Consider the following 16,739-nt stretch of genomic DNA (forward strand, 5'->3'; position numbering starts at 1 on the left):
TGTATATGTATATGTGTATATATATATATGTATGTATATGTATATGTATATGTGTATATATATATGTATATATATATGTATATGTATGTATATGTATATATATATATATATATAGAGAGAGAGAGAGAGAGAGAGAGAGAGAGAGAGAGAGAGAGAGAGAGTTAAGTACTTTTACTTATTAATTTGTGTAAGATACTGCCTAGTACCATCATCTACAACGGTTCAAAGTACAATTAATATTTGTAGTAAAATATACACTGAATACTCTTCGCCCTATTAGTTGGACTGAACTGTGGCGGATAAACTATGATCTACTTACAAGAGATGCAAGGATGTTTCTGAGGTAAAAACCCTGAGCCAACTTCAGGATCCGCCTCGATCAAAAAAGTGTTTATTGTGTAGGAAGTATTTAAACTGCTTTTTAGGCATGTACATGATGTGTGGGAGTCGTGAACAGTCTTCAGTCTCGTAACCTCTCACCGGTTCTGTGTCTCCAGGTTTGTGGCGGTCCAGAGATATCCGTAGCCTGCAAGTGGGGTGAGCTACCGAAGAAGAACTTCCCTGTCATATTCCACGGAGTCACAGGTCGAGACGAGCGGGAAGCCAACTCTCCCAGGTGCGGAAACACACAGCATATTGTACCTTCGAAGTTGGTATTATATACGATCTCTGTGTGCATGTTTGTGGAACAGTTATTGTAGAGTTTCCCTTGCACACTATGTGGGTTGTTTTGAGACATTGCCTATAATAATGTTAAATGCATTACTGCATATTTCTCTATAAAAAAATTGTGCATTGAGCATTATTACTATTGATGTACATGTAAAGTACCTCCTACCCAAAGAAATGAAATGAGTGTTGACATCGACCAGGGCTTTGCCCCCTTAAGCCTGGTCAGACTCCGACCCCTTCTTCTTCACATCTCGCCCCTAACCACTCCTTGCCGGCGTGTACGTAGGCATGCAAGTTCAAACAGAACACCATAAACATCCTCAAGAGGGTGCACTAGCATCAGTGTTTTGCTCCTTTAATTATTGGTAAATTATATAGTAAACCTTTATTATATTTGTCCCAAGGGTTTTGTGTTACAGCGGACCGGCCGAGAAGTTTTTGTTTGATAATTTTTATATCATTTTGCTACTAACACAAAGACAGCGCCGAACACTTTCGAGGCAGACCAAAGTCCAGCCGAAGTCAGACTTTATTTTAGTACTAAAATATTAATTACTGTACGTTCTTGAATAAACAAGCCACGAGAAGGTATACAATAATTGTAACAGTGTTATGTGTGTCTTTTCCTCATTAACCCTTTGCACATAATCGCAGTAATGTAACGGCGCGGAAGAAGCCATGTTGCCCGCGAGGAGCGTTCCTCTCGTCCCAGTTCATCGTCGAGTGGACGCACCAGCACCCGGGGACCTTGTCTCTTGCAGTACTGATCAGTAGTGTCCAGTCATGCATTTAGGTCTCTAAAATCTTTATGCCTTTGTCCTCGGGGCTTATTTCGGCCAGCAGAATGTTTAAATAATTGTTTTATTAACTCTTTTGAGTCATTAATCACCAACGTCTTTGTGTGGCCACGTGTGTGGACCACACTGCACCTTAAACCGAATTGTGCCTTGGGACTTTTCCTTAGTTTATTAATTAAATACGTATTCACGCGAATGTAAACTCTGAATAGATCAAAACGTGTGAGTTAAACCGAGTTGTTTCCTGACTATGTGTCGACCATCTCTCGTAGCGGGTGTGTGGAACGCCCTAAGAACCCACTGGAGTCTTGCACAGGTGCAGGTGTGCCCGACGCTGAGAGCGGGCCGTGTCTGAATCTCGCTCCCACGGGGGCTGCGTCACACCCTGAGAGAGGTCTGGGCCAGGTCCGTGTGCCCTGAACATGCGGTGGCACCCGTTATTAACTTTCATTACGAAACCACCCTCCGAACAGGCCTTCAAGTGGGGCTAACTTGCGACGGTAGGCCGCACCGTGTCAGTATGTTTGTTCTACGAGTACTGGGTGTTGTCAACTTGTCAAACAAGTAGTGGTTTATCCAGATACCAGATATTTGGCTGGCTCATAACGCTGTGCTGCCACATATCCGGCGGGACTTTGTGACGTTTCTTGGGTGTTCAAGCCGCGACATGTTGGTTCCACGACTGTGCCGGCAGACATTTGTCATTCACGTTCAGATAAGGGTGGACTTATAGTAAAAGCAAGTTACAAAAATGTCAACGCGGGATAAAATATCTCCAATTTGGCAATATTTTGAATTCAGCAATGACGACAATAAGTTTGCTGTGTGTTTGTTGTGCCAGAAGCAAATCTATCGTGGTGTAAAAGGAAAAAAAAAATGAATGCATGTATTTCATTACCATACTTTCTATGAAAGATTTAGGTTAGTTTGTTTAGACGACGTAAGTAGTGGCTTAGAGGGTTGTGTCGTATTACCTTCAGGTATTCCACGGTATGCAGGTGACTTTTATAAACACAAAATAATTCAGTTTTTTGTACTAGGGTTTAATCCTCTTGCAGTTTCCAACTAAGCTCTCTTGCCCTTGAATAAAACTAGCCTTTATTTTGCGTAGCAAGTTTTAGCAATTTTTTAATTAATGCATAAATATTTCAAGCATGTTTTCTCACTGACATTCTAGTTAAAATAATTACTAAAATTTGCTCTGCCATATAAAGGCTAATTTGCTTCTTGGACGAGAGAGATTAGATGAACACATTGCAAGGGGAGTTAACCATAGTACTGTTATGGGTGCAGTGGTTGGCACCCATGGTAGACACTGTATTATGTAAGATGGTGTATTGTGAATGAATGTTGAGTATTGGTAAATGTAAATAAAAATAAATAAGAAATGAAACAAGTGCAAGAAAGAAACTGGGTTACATATTTTCAATCTTCCTGGCTGTTACAGCTGTGTAATTAGTCAAAGAAAAAGGTTTTTTTTTATGAAAGTCATGTAGGCTGTAAAATATATTTTATACCATAACTTATAGGTAACATTAAAAGTGTATGTGTAATGGTTTGTGTTTTTAACCAATATGATTATTTTGTTTTCTTTGTCCAGTTTCTTTAACGTGATGGAAATTGATGTGATTCTTCAGTACCTGAACAAACTATTTGAAGATCGCCTGAGTGGGCGGAAAATTACGCAAAAAGAGGTTGGCATCGTAACGCCATACCGGAAACAGGTACGGTAAATAGGTACTTTGATTAATTTTAAATATTTTAATGGACGTAATGCCATTTGCTGGCGATAGTGTATGTCCATAAATATGTTTTAAATCAATTATCCTCGTTGCAAGAATCATTCGAAGAAATTACTGTTTAAGTATTTATTTATGTTACGGCACACAAACAGTTATGTTTTTTAAAATTATTTGTTTAAAATTTGTTTGTGCATTTACATCCTACCTCTTCATGATTTTAGAAATGCATTTACCAGGTGCTAGATATTAAAGTAATTAAAATTAATTTGCATTTTTAAACACTTAAAATCAAAGACAAGTGAAACACAGTGTCGTACATTGTTAGTTGCCATCACCCGCAGTAGTACATGACATGTTTTCTGTCCCAAGCTGTAAGATATAATTGGATGCGTTTCAGGGTAAGCCATCTACTTCTGCAGGGGACAAGGGCGGTTGCGAAACAAGTTTGTTTTATTCACATTGTCGTCACACACACAGGATACATGTAAAACACGTACTGCGATTATTCAGCTATCTATAAATTACCCTTTAAATATTATTACGTCCTCGTGGCATTCTCGTTTGACTAGTGCGTTGGTGGCGTCTATATTATTGTATTATTCTGAGTATTCCCATGTCAACCTATGTAGGAACCAGCGGACTATACTGTTAAGGAAAAGTGCAAAGTGCAAGGCGGTGAAGAAAAAAAAAAACATGTATAGAACTAGTGGAAAACATTTGGTCGCAAATTCACCCCAAAAAAACTCCTAAAGCCTAACAACCTACAACAAAGTTTTTCTAGTGGCTGCAGTTTTTTTTATGAAATGTTGCATTTGAAAGATGAGAAATCTCACGCAAAATAAAATAATTTTGGGTCACAGTTGTGTCTTAAAAACCTGTCCAAATAGACAAGTGGAGATTGTGCCAGTTCACGGACATTTACAAGTGGGAGGGAGGGACAGGGAACAGTCAGCACCACTTCATGGCCACATGCACACTCACAGAATGCACACTCACAGAATGCACACACACACACACACACACACACATGCAAGCATGCACGCATCCACATGCAATCCATATGCTGGTAAAAACGGTACTGTGTTTCTACACTTTAGTTACAACAATCTAAAAAAATATAATCCATAAATATTAATATATGTTACTATAAATAATAATTTATTTTCACATAGTAAAAAAATTCAAACATTTAAGTGTGTGTGTGCCGCTTGTGCTTGCAAAAGCTAGACTACGAAACAATGTTGATAAATGAAGTAGCTTGGCTTCTGGGTTGTAACCGCATCCTTGGCGAATAATTCACCGACGTTTCGGTCGACATTGCAATCGCCATCATCAGGGAGCTGCTGGCTGATGGCGACTGCAGCGTCGACTGAAACGTCGGTGAATTATTCGCCGAGGACGCGGCTACAACCCAGAAGCCTAGCTGCTTCCGCAATGGCCGCGAAAGCCTGCGAACATTATTAAGATTGATAAATGTAAACGTAAAATCTATTTTTAGTGGAAACTTTCTGTATATTTGAAAGCTGGAGGTGTGGGTGGAGTGAGGGAAGTACACAGTGTGGGAGACGTGCTCTGGCCGGCAGGTGGACAAGACGAGGGCTGCCCTGAAGAAGAAGAACTGGACGAGCGTGGACGTGGGCACGGTGGAGCAGTTCCAGGGCCAGGAGCGGCTGGTCATCTTCATCTCGACCGTGCGCTCGTCCGTGGAGTTCGTTCCCGACGACTACAAGTTCCAGCTGGGGTTCCTCAAGAACCCCAAGGTAGGACGCGTGTTCTCGCGAGGGATGTCTCCCGCCGCACGTCGGTGTTGTGTGACCACCGTCCACGTCACAGCCGGAACAGCGACTCGATGGAGGCCTTGAAGGTCCCGGGCTCGGTGGTGCGTGAGGTCGCGGTCTCTCTGTCTCCTGTGCGTGTTGCAACTCTGCTGCGTTTCCTTGTCCATTCGTCGTGCGTCCAGTACTGTTGCCTTGTCGCTCACCGAGCTGGATAGCGAACCTCTCCATCGTGGTCGCAACATCCATGCAAAGGAAGTATTTCCAGACACGTGTGCGTGGGGCTGGTTTCAATTTTTGTTTTGTTGAATTGGCAGCACACACCTTGCCACTCGCCCCCTAAAAGTTTGTTCTGTATTAGTAAATAAATATTTTTTGTTTGAAATTGTTAATGTTATTAAATCTGATTTTTAATGTTTGCTATAAACAGGGTGGTTTCATTTTTTTGACGAGTCTTTTATTCCCAGACTGATATTTTAGTGCCACTAACTGCCTGTTTGGGTACTTCCTGCGACAATATGGTTGCAACTTGGTGGCAGTAGTTGACGTGGCACTCTGCCCCGTAGTGCCGCACCCTAACAGGGCTCTACTTGGCGTGACAGCCCCTAGAGGTGGGGTGTGCACTCGGCCGCGGCACATCTGCCCTCTGCTGGCCTCAGACTCATTTCAGAACCCTGTTGGCTTCGGGTCTGGGAAGAGCTATGTTTCAGTGTTTCATCTCGCACAGTTATGCATGGAGACCTCCATGATTACAGTGGGCTCGAGCCATGTGAGTACTGACCAGTGCTTTCAAGTACTGTGGATTTTCCGTAATTATAACTGGTTTAGACGCCCAGTCGTGGAACTATGGAGTGTTATTTATTATGTTAACAGAAACAATTATGTTAATCAGTATTTCGTACTATAAATATTGCTAGCTCCTATAGTACGAAGGCTTCAAATGAATGTAATTCCTGAAGACTCTTTTAGTTTTTCCAGAATAAAGTTGTTTGCGAACCTTTGTTATTTAATGTATGGATCAGCTTGTAACTGCGTATGAGTGAGTGTTAATTATTTTGTAGAATCTAGCATTTGGCATAGACTTAATAGTGTTAACGTATGCATAAATGTGCTTACTGACGTGCGTGCCTGTCAGTTGGCAGTGCTGAATGTGAGTTATGCCAAGTGTTGGGATCGAACCCATGCAGGGTGTCCACTCTTTTGGCAAAACAATAGTCTAATTTTTTTTCGTGATATTTATTTTTTCTAAGAATTTTCATGAAATTATACTACATTAATAAAAATGGTTTGCAATTTATATAAAATAAAAAGGAACATTATAATTCTAATTTTTTCTACAAGGCTTTATTACTTCTGTGATAAAAATGTTTTTTCCTTAACATTATTTAGTAAATCTTGTGTATTGTTTAAAATATGTGAGTAGCAATGGACAGAAATTTTTTATGAAAAGACCGCATTGGTATAAATAATACAGAAAATATAAGGGCACAACTGTAATAATTTAAACAGCTGTCTGGGATCAAAAAAGTTCATACATGACAATAATTAGTAACATAAACAATTAAAAATCTCATCAATGTTAGCTGAGGTATGTCCCTAACTTTAAATTCTTTATAGAGAGCCTTTAAATCACAGTAATCTGCAAATTATGAATTTTGAGTTGTAAAACTATATCCCTACTTGCTCATTCATATTTTAATATTCACTACCAGAGAATCACTTTAATACTTGCTGTAAAAAAAATATTTCTGAAAACTAGTTTATAAACAGACAAATGTTCTTTACTGTCTGTATTGTACTAATATAGCTACGTGCTGCATAAAAGAAAAAAAGAATTATGTCATATGTAACTATCTGCTAGACGGATTTCTTTTATGTTCAAGCAATGTAATTTTTTTTTTGTTTATTCTGCTAATGACATCCTCCAGTCTTACATGTTTTAAATAATGATATTAGCTATAGTTTGTGGCTTTTGTTTACATCTGTGAAATCTTCAGAAGTTAAAGTAAAAAAGAAACATGAGAGAGGAAAGAAATTGAGCAACAGGATTCCCTTCCCCCCTTCAGCCATCGACATTCTTCTGCAGCAACCCATATGTCGTGTGTCGCATCTATTGCCGCTGTTGCGGTTATACAGCTTACAGCGTTCAGGCAGTCTGTAGGAATGGAGAGTACTTTCCAACTAAACTGTGAACAATGCTCAAAAACTGCATAAGTGAATGTAGTTGGTAGGCACAGCAAGCAGTTTTTAAACTAAGCTGTTTTCAACTTGCTAAACAAACAAATAATTCCCAATGGCTTAAAGAAAAAGTGAAAGGGTTTCTCCCGGCTTTCCTGGCAACAAAAAATATTCATGCCTAATTCTAGGTTTCCCTGGTCGGGTGGCCTCCGTCGCAACTTGAGCGTAATGCGTTAATGATCATGGCCTCGGCCTTCAAGAAGGGTTGGAGGGAAGGGGGGCAAAATCCCCCATGCCCCCGTGGAGTTTCCAGATTTTTAAATGCTTGGGTTTACCGCGATACGTCAAAAATTTCAAGTATATTGCTGATAGTATTCATTGGAAACCTTAAGACTGATGCTTTACACACGACATAGGTTATGTTTACAGATGTAGAGTCTTAAATTTTTGACGTGATAACGTCTTATAAATCAATGAACGCCGGCTACACGCAGGAAAAAGCACGACTCATTGTCACGTTCCGGCTGAGCCGAGCGTGCAAGCGAGAGCGCGGAACAAGCGACAGAGAGGCACAATCGGCTTGTGTCGCATCTATCGCTCTTCCACTCACGTTATCACGTAAAATTGTCGTCTGTAAACCAACTTTAAAGACAACCCCCTTTTTTTTTATTGTGGGATGTTAAAGGACGTACATTAGCTAACTGGGAGGGGCTCTGATGGCCGCGGAGTATCCCTGCAGTGCCAGAGGTGAAGTGAAGTGTTGACGTGGTCGCAGAGGCTGAACGTGGCGCTGACGCGGGCGAAGGCGCTGCTGGTGGTGGTTGGCAACCCGCACATCCTGCAGTGCGACCAGCACTGGCGGGCCTTCATCGCGCACTGCCGGGACCACGGGGCGTACCGCGGCGTGCCCCTCGCGGCAGAGGAGCCGTCCGCCGTCCAGGAGCTGGCCAACGGCGTGGCGCGCCTGCGGCTCAACCCCGGTAACTCCACGTCGCACTGCCCGTGCATGCACATTGTTTCTTTGAATTAACCTGTCCGGGAGAATCACACTCTGGCTATAGCAATCATTATTAATGAGAATTTAATGGGCTCATTTCAGTGAACGATGGAAAATTAAAAACTTTCAAGTAGGAAAGTCTGTCGTATCCGCATTATTTTTCGTATCTTGGTCATGAATGTGTGTCTTACAATTGATTATATAAAAAAAATTTATTTGTGACCCATCTCCTCCTCGTCTGTGGTGACTAAACGAAAACTGTTGCACAGTTGAAAACAGGTGTAGTGGTACTTCATCGTGAGCATGCGACAGAATGCCGTCCCTTGCATGACTTGAAAGGGAAAAGTGCAGCCTGCCTGGTGGAAGCCCCTCTAACGGCTGAGCCGCTCTCTCTCATGTTTATCTAGTTGTAGTTGTGTAAGAGTTTCCACCGCTGGGGCGGGCAGCTGGCCGAGAAAGAGTGTGTGTGTGTATGTGAGATGAGGAACCGGTGGACGCCCAATCATAGCTCAGCTTATCTGCAGTAGCATTACATATTTGCACTGATTGAGCGAGGAGTTGTTTACACAAAGGTTCACTAGATGCCGTGATATTTGATTATCTCGCATCGTCTGCCTTCAAGTACTCAGTTTCAGCCTAATTTTAAGTTCACTCTTTGAGTCTAGGGAAACAACAAAACATCAGAAAAACCTCAATGATTTAACCAAGAAATAATCTAGAATTAATGAACTTGAATTATATACCCGGTTTTATTGCATAATCATCGCACCCATATTTTAGGACGTCAAAATTTGGATTAAAAAAAACTCTTTACGTAAACGTTGCATGATGTTTTTGGTCCAGCTATTAGATTCCAAGCGTTTGGTGTAGGTTTTCCGTATAAAACAATGTATTTTAAAGTAGAATTCTAATATTTAATCGGCCATTACCACTTCTTATTTAATTAATGGAATACTAAGTTGTCTGTAAATTTTCTTTTAAAGACTCTTTTAAACGTTATAACCTTTATCTGTTCATCTGCGTCGCCGTGGTGTACCGCTTATAAAATTGTAGCCAGCGCTAGTTGGCATTTTTCTGTTTGGTTATGTCGATTCCCACATAGAGCGCGCACACATAGTTGAATATCGTTATCTCGCCGATGCATGCAACGCGCGCTCTCTGTAAGGTGCCGACTTAACTACATTTGATAGCCCGCACTCTTCCGTGGGAAGTGTGCACTATGATGATAGTTACGCGTTAGTTCACGTCACATATTCAAGTGGCTTGCATTCGGGTCACAGATTTTGTTTTTCTATTTAAAGTTGAAGAAAGGTTTTTGTTGCATGACTTATTAATATAAATTGTTTGGCATGCTCCTGTATACCTCAATTGTTTTTCAAAATAAACGTACTTTCCATGAATGGGTTTTGTTTTTATGAATAACGTTACCTAACAAAAAAAATTTTTCCACAAACTTCGCACCCCTACTTTTCAAATTTGAGTTTAGTATAAAATGTGCAATGATTATGCGAGAAAACACGGTACTTAGGGAAGCGTGTACTGCAGTTCAATATAAAATAACTGTTGATGCTTAAATAAGTGCCCAATTTCTCTTTAGCCATTTTATTATTATGAATATTGTAGATAATTGAATATTAAAGTTAGCTAATTTTACATAATCTTGTACTGTAATTTTGATTTCTATTTCTGTCAAAACGTTGCTATCATTTTACAAATCGTTGACATAATTTTTCTACCAATATTTAACTCCTTTATTAGCACTAAACTGAAAAGTTAGTAGAATTTTCTTTCGTATGAAAATTAATTTGAGCTACAAATATTTTTTTCTACATGAACTATATTTGACCCGCATGCCATTAAAAAGTAGCAGATGTACAAAATACATGTCTGTTGTTTAAATTCTGCCTGGCTGAAAATAACCTCACATGAAGTACGATAGTTACCATAAATTACTTGATAAATATCGGGCAAGTTGAGTGTTACCTAAAGCTGCTTGACGGACCAAGTATAAAACTTATATTAGCGTAAATTAACTCGTAATAGTCTTGTAATAGGCGTATAAATTTTAGTATCAGGGTGTGGGACAATGACAAATATGAATATTTAAAATAGCTACAAAATGATACCGTTGGTGATAAAGCTATGATTTAAATGATACAAATTGACTCCTTGAACCAAAAGTCCATCTGCAATGCAACTGCAAAAATAGATTTGTTTCCTTGTGCTCCATATTAAATTTGAAAGCGTTAAGTGATGGGTGAGACACTTAGTCATCGATGAAAGCCACCGGCGGATTGCACTGACCTAGGGTTCCCCCCCCCCCCCCCCCCCCATTATGCTGGGATTGTGAACGATAGTGCACACCACTTGTGTCATGACGGCGTGTTGTTTTCAGAGGAGGTGGCTTTGCAAGAAGATGGACCCAATTGGCGCGGCGAGATGTGAAGACTGTTCCTTTGTGCTTGCGTGCTGAATGCCGTACGCAATAATTTTTTTAATAAAAGTCTACAAGCGTGTTCTTTTATGTAATTGAAAAATGATTTTTATTAACTTGTATGATAGTCATAGTGAATACCAAAACATTTAAATATGGTTACTTGGTTTGTAAAAAATATTTTTATACTTTCCACGTAGTTAGTTTTTTTTTTATGATTAAAAAAAATACATATCATCAACAGTTCTGGTCACATGCAAGAGCTAAGTTTATTAAAGCTATTTCATTATAAGATGGATGATTGGTGTTAAAAATTTGAGGTACAATTGATGTTTTTTTGTTTTTAGTAGTAACATCAAAACACTTGTGTTTAGCACCTCATTTCGCATTTTATGTAGGTGTGAAATTTAATGATCGGTAAATTTTGGGAATATTATAATTGTACTAATACAAGGAAACATCATCTAAACTTGCGTAGAGTCCCTGCATTTGTATTAGAAATATTGCTTTAAAGTGGGGATTTTAGAATTGTGCGCATGGGATCTGAGGTATTTTGTCACTATGTGTAGATGCTGAATGATTTCATTAAGCATGTATAGCAACTTAACTTCAGATTTATAATTATTTGAATGCTTTTTTTTTTTTCCTAAGTAAAGAATTTTTATTTACTGTTAAAAAAAATTGTTACTCTAGCAATGTAGTGATCTTTCCATATGTTATAACATGACAGTGTAAGAACATATATAACAGTGAAAGGCCTCCGAATGGTGGCATAGTGCGGTGTGTTTGTAGAACCTAGATACTGGTGCTCGCTGGCATGTGAATAACCACCTGACAACCCAATACACACGTACTTTGTCCCTGGGCGAACCATGTATCAGCCCTCCTTGTGTGGACTATGTACCCATTTCACTTCTGTTTTGTGTATTTTTTTAACTCTTGAACTTTAAGTAATGGTTTGTTTTTCCTATTACGTCCTCTCTTAAAAGGGGTGTACGATAATAAGGCATTTTCCAACTAAATGTCTAAATCTGAATGGACCGTATTCAGTATGAAGTAACTATGCTCTTTCCAGCACAGTGACGAATGCGATACTTTACTGATCCGCAGTTGTGACCTAGGTTATAACTAGAGCGTTGGCAACACATTTCCACTTGAGTAACCATCATTCAGCTGTTCCAAAAATAAATTTTTCATGGTAATAAAAGGGGTTGGCACGTAACACTTGTGGGGACTAAATGCAAGTATATCTGGTAGTAAAAAGGAAGGCAAAATAAGTCAAGAGTTCCCACGGACAGGTACACAGGAAAAACTCTGGGAACGGAAGGGTGTCTTAAAATCCTAAAAAAGAAAAGATCTAGGGAAATGGATCAATTTTTATTACCAAACTGTATCAGAAATTTTTCATTCTATGTAACATGTTAATGCCTTAAAACCAGTATGTAACTCAAATCATAAGTTTGTGTTACCGTAATAATCAGCATCTGGTTTTTTACTAACATCAATAAACATGAAGGATACAAAACTGTATTAATTTAAAGTACAATAAAATATCTGTAGTCTTTCACATTATCATAATTCAAAAACTTATTTCAATGTTTGAGTGAACAAATAATTATTTGTCTTTTTTTTATACTGGCATTGTTGTTTATGGAGTGTTTTTGGAAATTGTTAAAAGTACAGCCTGTTTGTTATACACTTTATTGTAAATTCTGCATATTATGTATGTTTGTTGATGTTTATTGTTAATATATCTTATGTTGCCAGATCTTGATAGATCTTGTTAAGTTTTAAGTGGAACAGGGGAACAAAGAAAAACGCATGAAGTTAATAATGGTTTGGGAACCACTTTACATTCCGTACATTACTGTTATTAACACTTCACTTGGATTATGGAAATGTTCTCCAGGTGCTGTGATGAGAGTACATGACTATTTTCTCAGTGATTTTTCAAGTGATCTTTGTGAGCAATGTTAGGTGAGAATTTTTTAAAGGCATGTTAGAAATGTATAGTGTCATTTTATAGTTGTTTTGTAACTTTTTTGTGATGTGTGGCCTACAAAATAAAAATTTGTCTTAAATATGAAATACCCAAAGATATACATTTCATTGCAAATAAATATTTTAGTTACCTTATTCATTTGTTTTTAATGTCCATATGGGGACATTTGTGTCACCACTTTGTTTTGGCGGTAAGTTTAGGGGGGGTAGGAGGGGGGGGGGGGAGAGAGAAATTACAACAGTCTAAAATTTTTATTTGTGGTAAAATGTTTTAAATATACAATATTTGAAACTTAAAAAAGTACCATTGAAAACAATTTACTGAATAAAAGAATGTATTTCGTGCTCTGTTATGTGTCCAACTTGATTAGCAAGGTTAAAAAAATGTTATTTTAAATACGTAGATGGCTTCTAAGATTGTTCTGTTTAGAGTAAGTGATGAGAGCATGTGATTTCTTTTAGTCCGAATACTTTAGAAATTTTTTTTATTTGTTTTACTTTTAAAATTCTGAATAAAGAGTTTGTTTTAACTGTGTTTGTGAATCTCTTATGCAGCACGCTGGCCGCGCTTATCTCTGGGAAAACCCACTACCTCCCGGAGCGGGAAGTCTTCTTTTCACAGACAAGAGAGCCACACCAGAAGTTCATGCTTTTTTTTTTCCGTACTTCAACAGGTGTATTTATTTGGGATGTAGCTTACTCATACGTCATACGCCGTTCTATCTCATTGTATAAACCGGTGTGCCATTAAATTTTGCGGTCGATTAGGATAGGTTAGCTACATTATAAATACTTTAAAACATTGTGGATGTTTGGTTATATTAGGTAAGTATAGCTACATTAAAAATACTAAAATCATTTTATGGTTGCTCAGCAAATAAAATTTTTAATATGTAGCTATCCAGGGCTAGGAAACCGTTTACATGATTTCACAGTATCTTTAATGTAGCTATCCTGACCAAATGTTTTCACGCACACACGGCAAACGAAAAATATGGCGGCGTACAAATAAATACAGTTGCCTTGTTTATGGTCTTTATACTTTTATCAACACTGCCATATTTATAATGAACAAAAAAAAATCTGAAGATGCACGATCGGGCGTTTCTCTCTCTCGTCTGTGAAAAGAAGGCTTCCCTCCCGGAGCAGGCGCGACAAGTGATACCCATCCCCTGTTCCTTCCACTACCACTACATGGACCCTCCATTAGCGGAGGAGCAAGCTGCCTGTGTCTGGATCATTCTGCGTGTTCCCACGGCACTTATTCTTACCACTCAAGTAAAGCAGGAAATACTTTGACCTACAGCAGAGTATACAATGCAAAAACAGTTGGGAATTTCACTAACCACTTTTAAATTATTCAAAATCCAAAATTGAATCAAAGTAGTCTATGTACCACAATATACAATAAAAGACTTTGTATATGATTTATGATTTTCATTAAATGCATTATATTGCATTCAAGTTCTTTACATTCACTTTTAATAATTGCATACTTTTGTAATCAACTTTTTATTGCTTTAACCGCCAGTTGGAACGACATTCTACATAGCATATTCTAAATAACACAATTTAGTAACATTATGTTTGGTATTTCTCCACGTACTTCAAAATTTATTCAACGTGATAATCAAGTGATCTCATCTGGCCACATAAATTTTGAGAAGACTAAAATACCATATTTACTCGCATATAGGTCGCACCCATAATTTGAGGTCTTGAATTTGGTATTTAAGATTCCCCCCATATAGGTCGCACCGGTAATTTAATGACGCGAACGGCCGGCGCGCCGTGCACGAAAGAGTTAACATGTACGTACTGTAAAACTCTGCTACTACGAGAGCTGATAATGGCGTGATAAATTGTTGTAACAACAAGTACTCGTAATAACCGAATATAGAAAATTGAAGTCGATTGATTCCTGACTTCTTAAAATGTCTTAATTGTAGACTATAACTCAAAAACAGTGCTTTGCATTGAAAAAATGCACAGAATAAAAGTTGTAGTAAATTTAATTTCGAATAAAAAAGGCCCGTTATGATTTTTTATATCTACATACAGCGGTTTGCGTTTTAAACGTGCGATTGGTCTGACGCTTGAGGAAGTTCCTGACACACATAAGATATTGGCTGGGGAAACCATTGCTTCTCCCCTTCCCTTTTTCTACTTGTTTGCCATCCAGGTGCAACATTGCCCTTCGTTTACCATTTTTTTTGGCGCTAAGTGAATAAGCGACATGCGAGTTCGGCTATGCTAGCCGGCTGGTTGTTATTTTCGTTCAAAACGTGGCAAAGGAACTTGTGTGGATCAGGTAGAAAACATTCGGCTCTAAGCGAAAGATATAAGAACAATGCTATCCTCAAATGCTGTGACATGTTTTTGGAGTAGATAATCACAGCGACAGACTGACAGGATGCGCTCCCGCCCTTGCCATCAGCGATGTTTATTTTGACAGCTCAAGCGATTATCTTTTCCACGTCCCTTCACAGCGTAAAAAAAAAGAGAAAAAAAAAACGTTCGAATGCAGATGGAAAAGTAACTATGCAGTAAAATAAATATATTTACGGCCCTGCTAAATTTTTTTATTCAATAAAATTCAAGGTATTAGTGATTTTTCAGCAGAAACTGCTGTGTGACTAATAAACAAATTGTATCATAATAACTTAAACTTATAAAGTATTTATTAACGGCGAAGGACAGTCGTATAAGCCCATAAAAATATTTATTTTACTGAGAATGGACTATACAACCTGGCTTTTGCTGCACGCGGTGTGGGAGGGGAGGAGGATGCTGACAGTTTCTCACGCAGAAGGTTGAAATAAGGGAGAGAATGTGTTGAAATGTTAGTTTGAAAAAGGGGGGGGGGGGGGGGGGGAGGGTGTATTTACATGGTTTGTGGCTCTGGGAGGGATGAGCCTTGAAGAATTAGCAGGGGATAGATGTAAGCGTTGCGTCACGTCACGTATAACGTTAAGCCGCCGCTACCGCCAGCTTGGCCCGATGAGTTTCTTACGCACTCACATAAGCTATCACAGCAGCTTTTCGTGCGGGCGGGTAAGATAACATGACAGCTGAGACGGCTTTTCGTGTGATAGTGGACGCGTCGAGCTCGGCTAGACACTGCCCCCTGCTCTTGCCAAGATAAACGTGAACACACAGCGCCCAACAAGTGTAAGACTTGTTTTTCAGCAGATTTTACTTAAATTTTATACTTTCTCTGCTCAAATTTTTCAGTTTCTCAGAAAACGGTTGTACAAACGGAATGGACGCATCAGAGTGGGGTCGCATCAGCGGGATTCTACTGTATTGGGAAACAAAATTCCTCAAAAATTTTAAAAATATTTTCTTCACATATAGGTAGCACTTAATTTTCTTCCCATCAAATCTGGTAAAATTGCCACGACCTATATGTGAGTAAATACGGTACATCAGCAATAAATGTGCAGCTGATTCTGCTTCAGTTTACAATAATTGTCAGCTGTGCTATCTTTAACAAAGTGTACATGTCACGAAGTTTAACATTGCCCAAAGTACGTGCCATGAGCCACAGTGTTTTCTTAACCAATATTTGTATCACTGTAGCAACATAGTCCTCTAATGTCAAACTATTCTTCAAAAGTTGTATTAACTTATCAGGTTTAGGTATTTGTAACAATGATAATGTAACTATTCCAAGACCAATGTGTGACTTATTTAGTGCAATGTTTTGCAACTGCATCCTTTCTTAGTCCCTGGTTGGACAGCCGTTACCTGGGGTCTTGCTGCGTGACGGCGAGCTAGAAGTGGGGAGAACGATGCTCAGGCACCTACCTGGTCTCCTGGGTATAATGCACTGAAGCCATCTGGTATAGTATATCGTCTTACATTTTCAGATTCTTATTGTTCTTTAATTTTATATAATTCAAGGAAAAATTTAAAATTTCAAAATTTTTGCACACTCTTAATATTATTATGATTAAAGACTTTTAAACATTTATTAAGTCACATACATCTGTAAATATGGCACATCCCACATAGCAGAGGTAAATTTCTATCAAATCCAGTCAAGTAAATACAGTAGAACCTCGATGATACGCTCCCGTTTCATACATTTTCCCGTGTCATACGCCAATAATTTTGGTCCCGCCGAAAGTACTATATTTA

At 38.7% G+C, this 16,739-nt stretch overlaps 1 protein-coding gene across 2 annotated transcripts in view; it reads left to right on the forward strand.

Annotated features, from left to right (window-relative positions):
* LOC134539566 (putative helicase MOV-10) overlaps nucleotides 1-13,126 on the forward strand; it is a 202,329-nt gene extending 189,203 nt beyond the window's left edge. For both annotated transcript variants that reach the window (XM_063381717.1, XM_063381718.1), the window contains exons 16-20: nucleotides 498-616; nucleotides 3,070-3,193; nucleotides 4,795-4,971; nucleotides 7,940-8,144; nucleotides 10,557-13,126. In XM_063381717.1, the coding sequence (XP_063237787.1) occupies nucleotides 498-616; nucleotides 3,070-3,193; nucleotides 4,795-4,971; nucleotides 7,940-8,144; nucleotides 10,557-10,606 (675 nt within the window). In that variant the 3' untranslated portion in view covers nucleotides 10,607-13,126. The remainder of the gene's footprint in view (nucleotides 1-497; nucleotides 617-3,069; nucleotides 3,194-4,794; nucleotides 4,972-7,939; nucleotides 8,145-10,556) is intronic.
* Nucleotides 13,127-16,739: the final 3,613 nt, after the last annotated feature.

The sequence above is a fragment of the Bacillus rossius genome, chromosome 15, assembly GCF_032445375.1.
Source record: "Bacillus rossius redtenbacheri isolate Brsri chromosome 15, Brsri_v3, whole genome shotgun sequence".
Lineage (NCBI taxonomy): Eukaryota > Metazoa > Arthropoda > Insecta > Phasmatodea > Bacillidae > Bacillus > Bacillus rossius.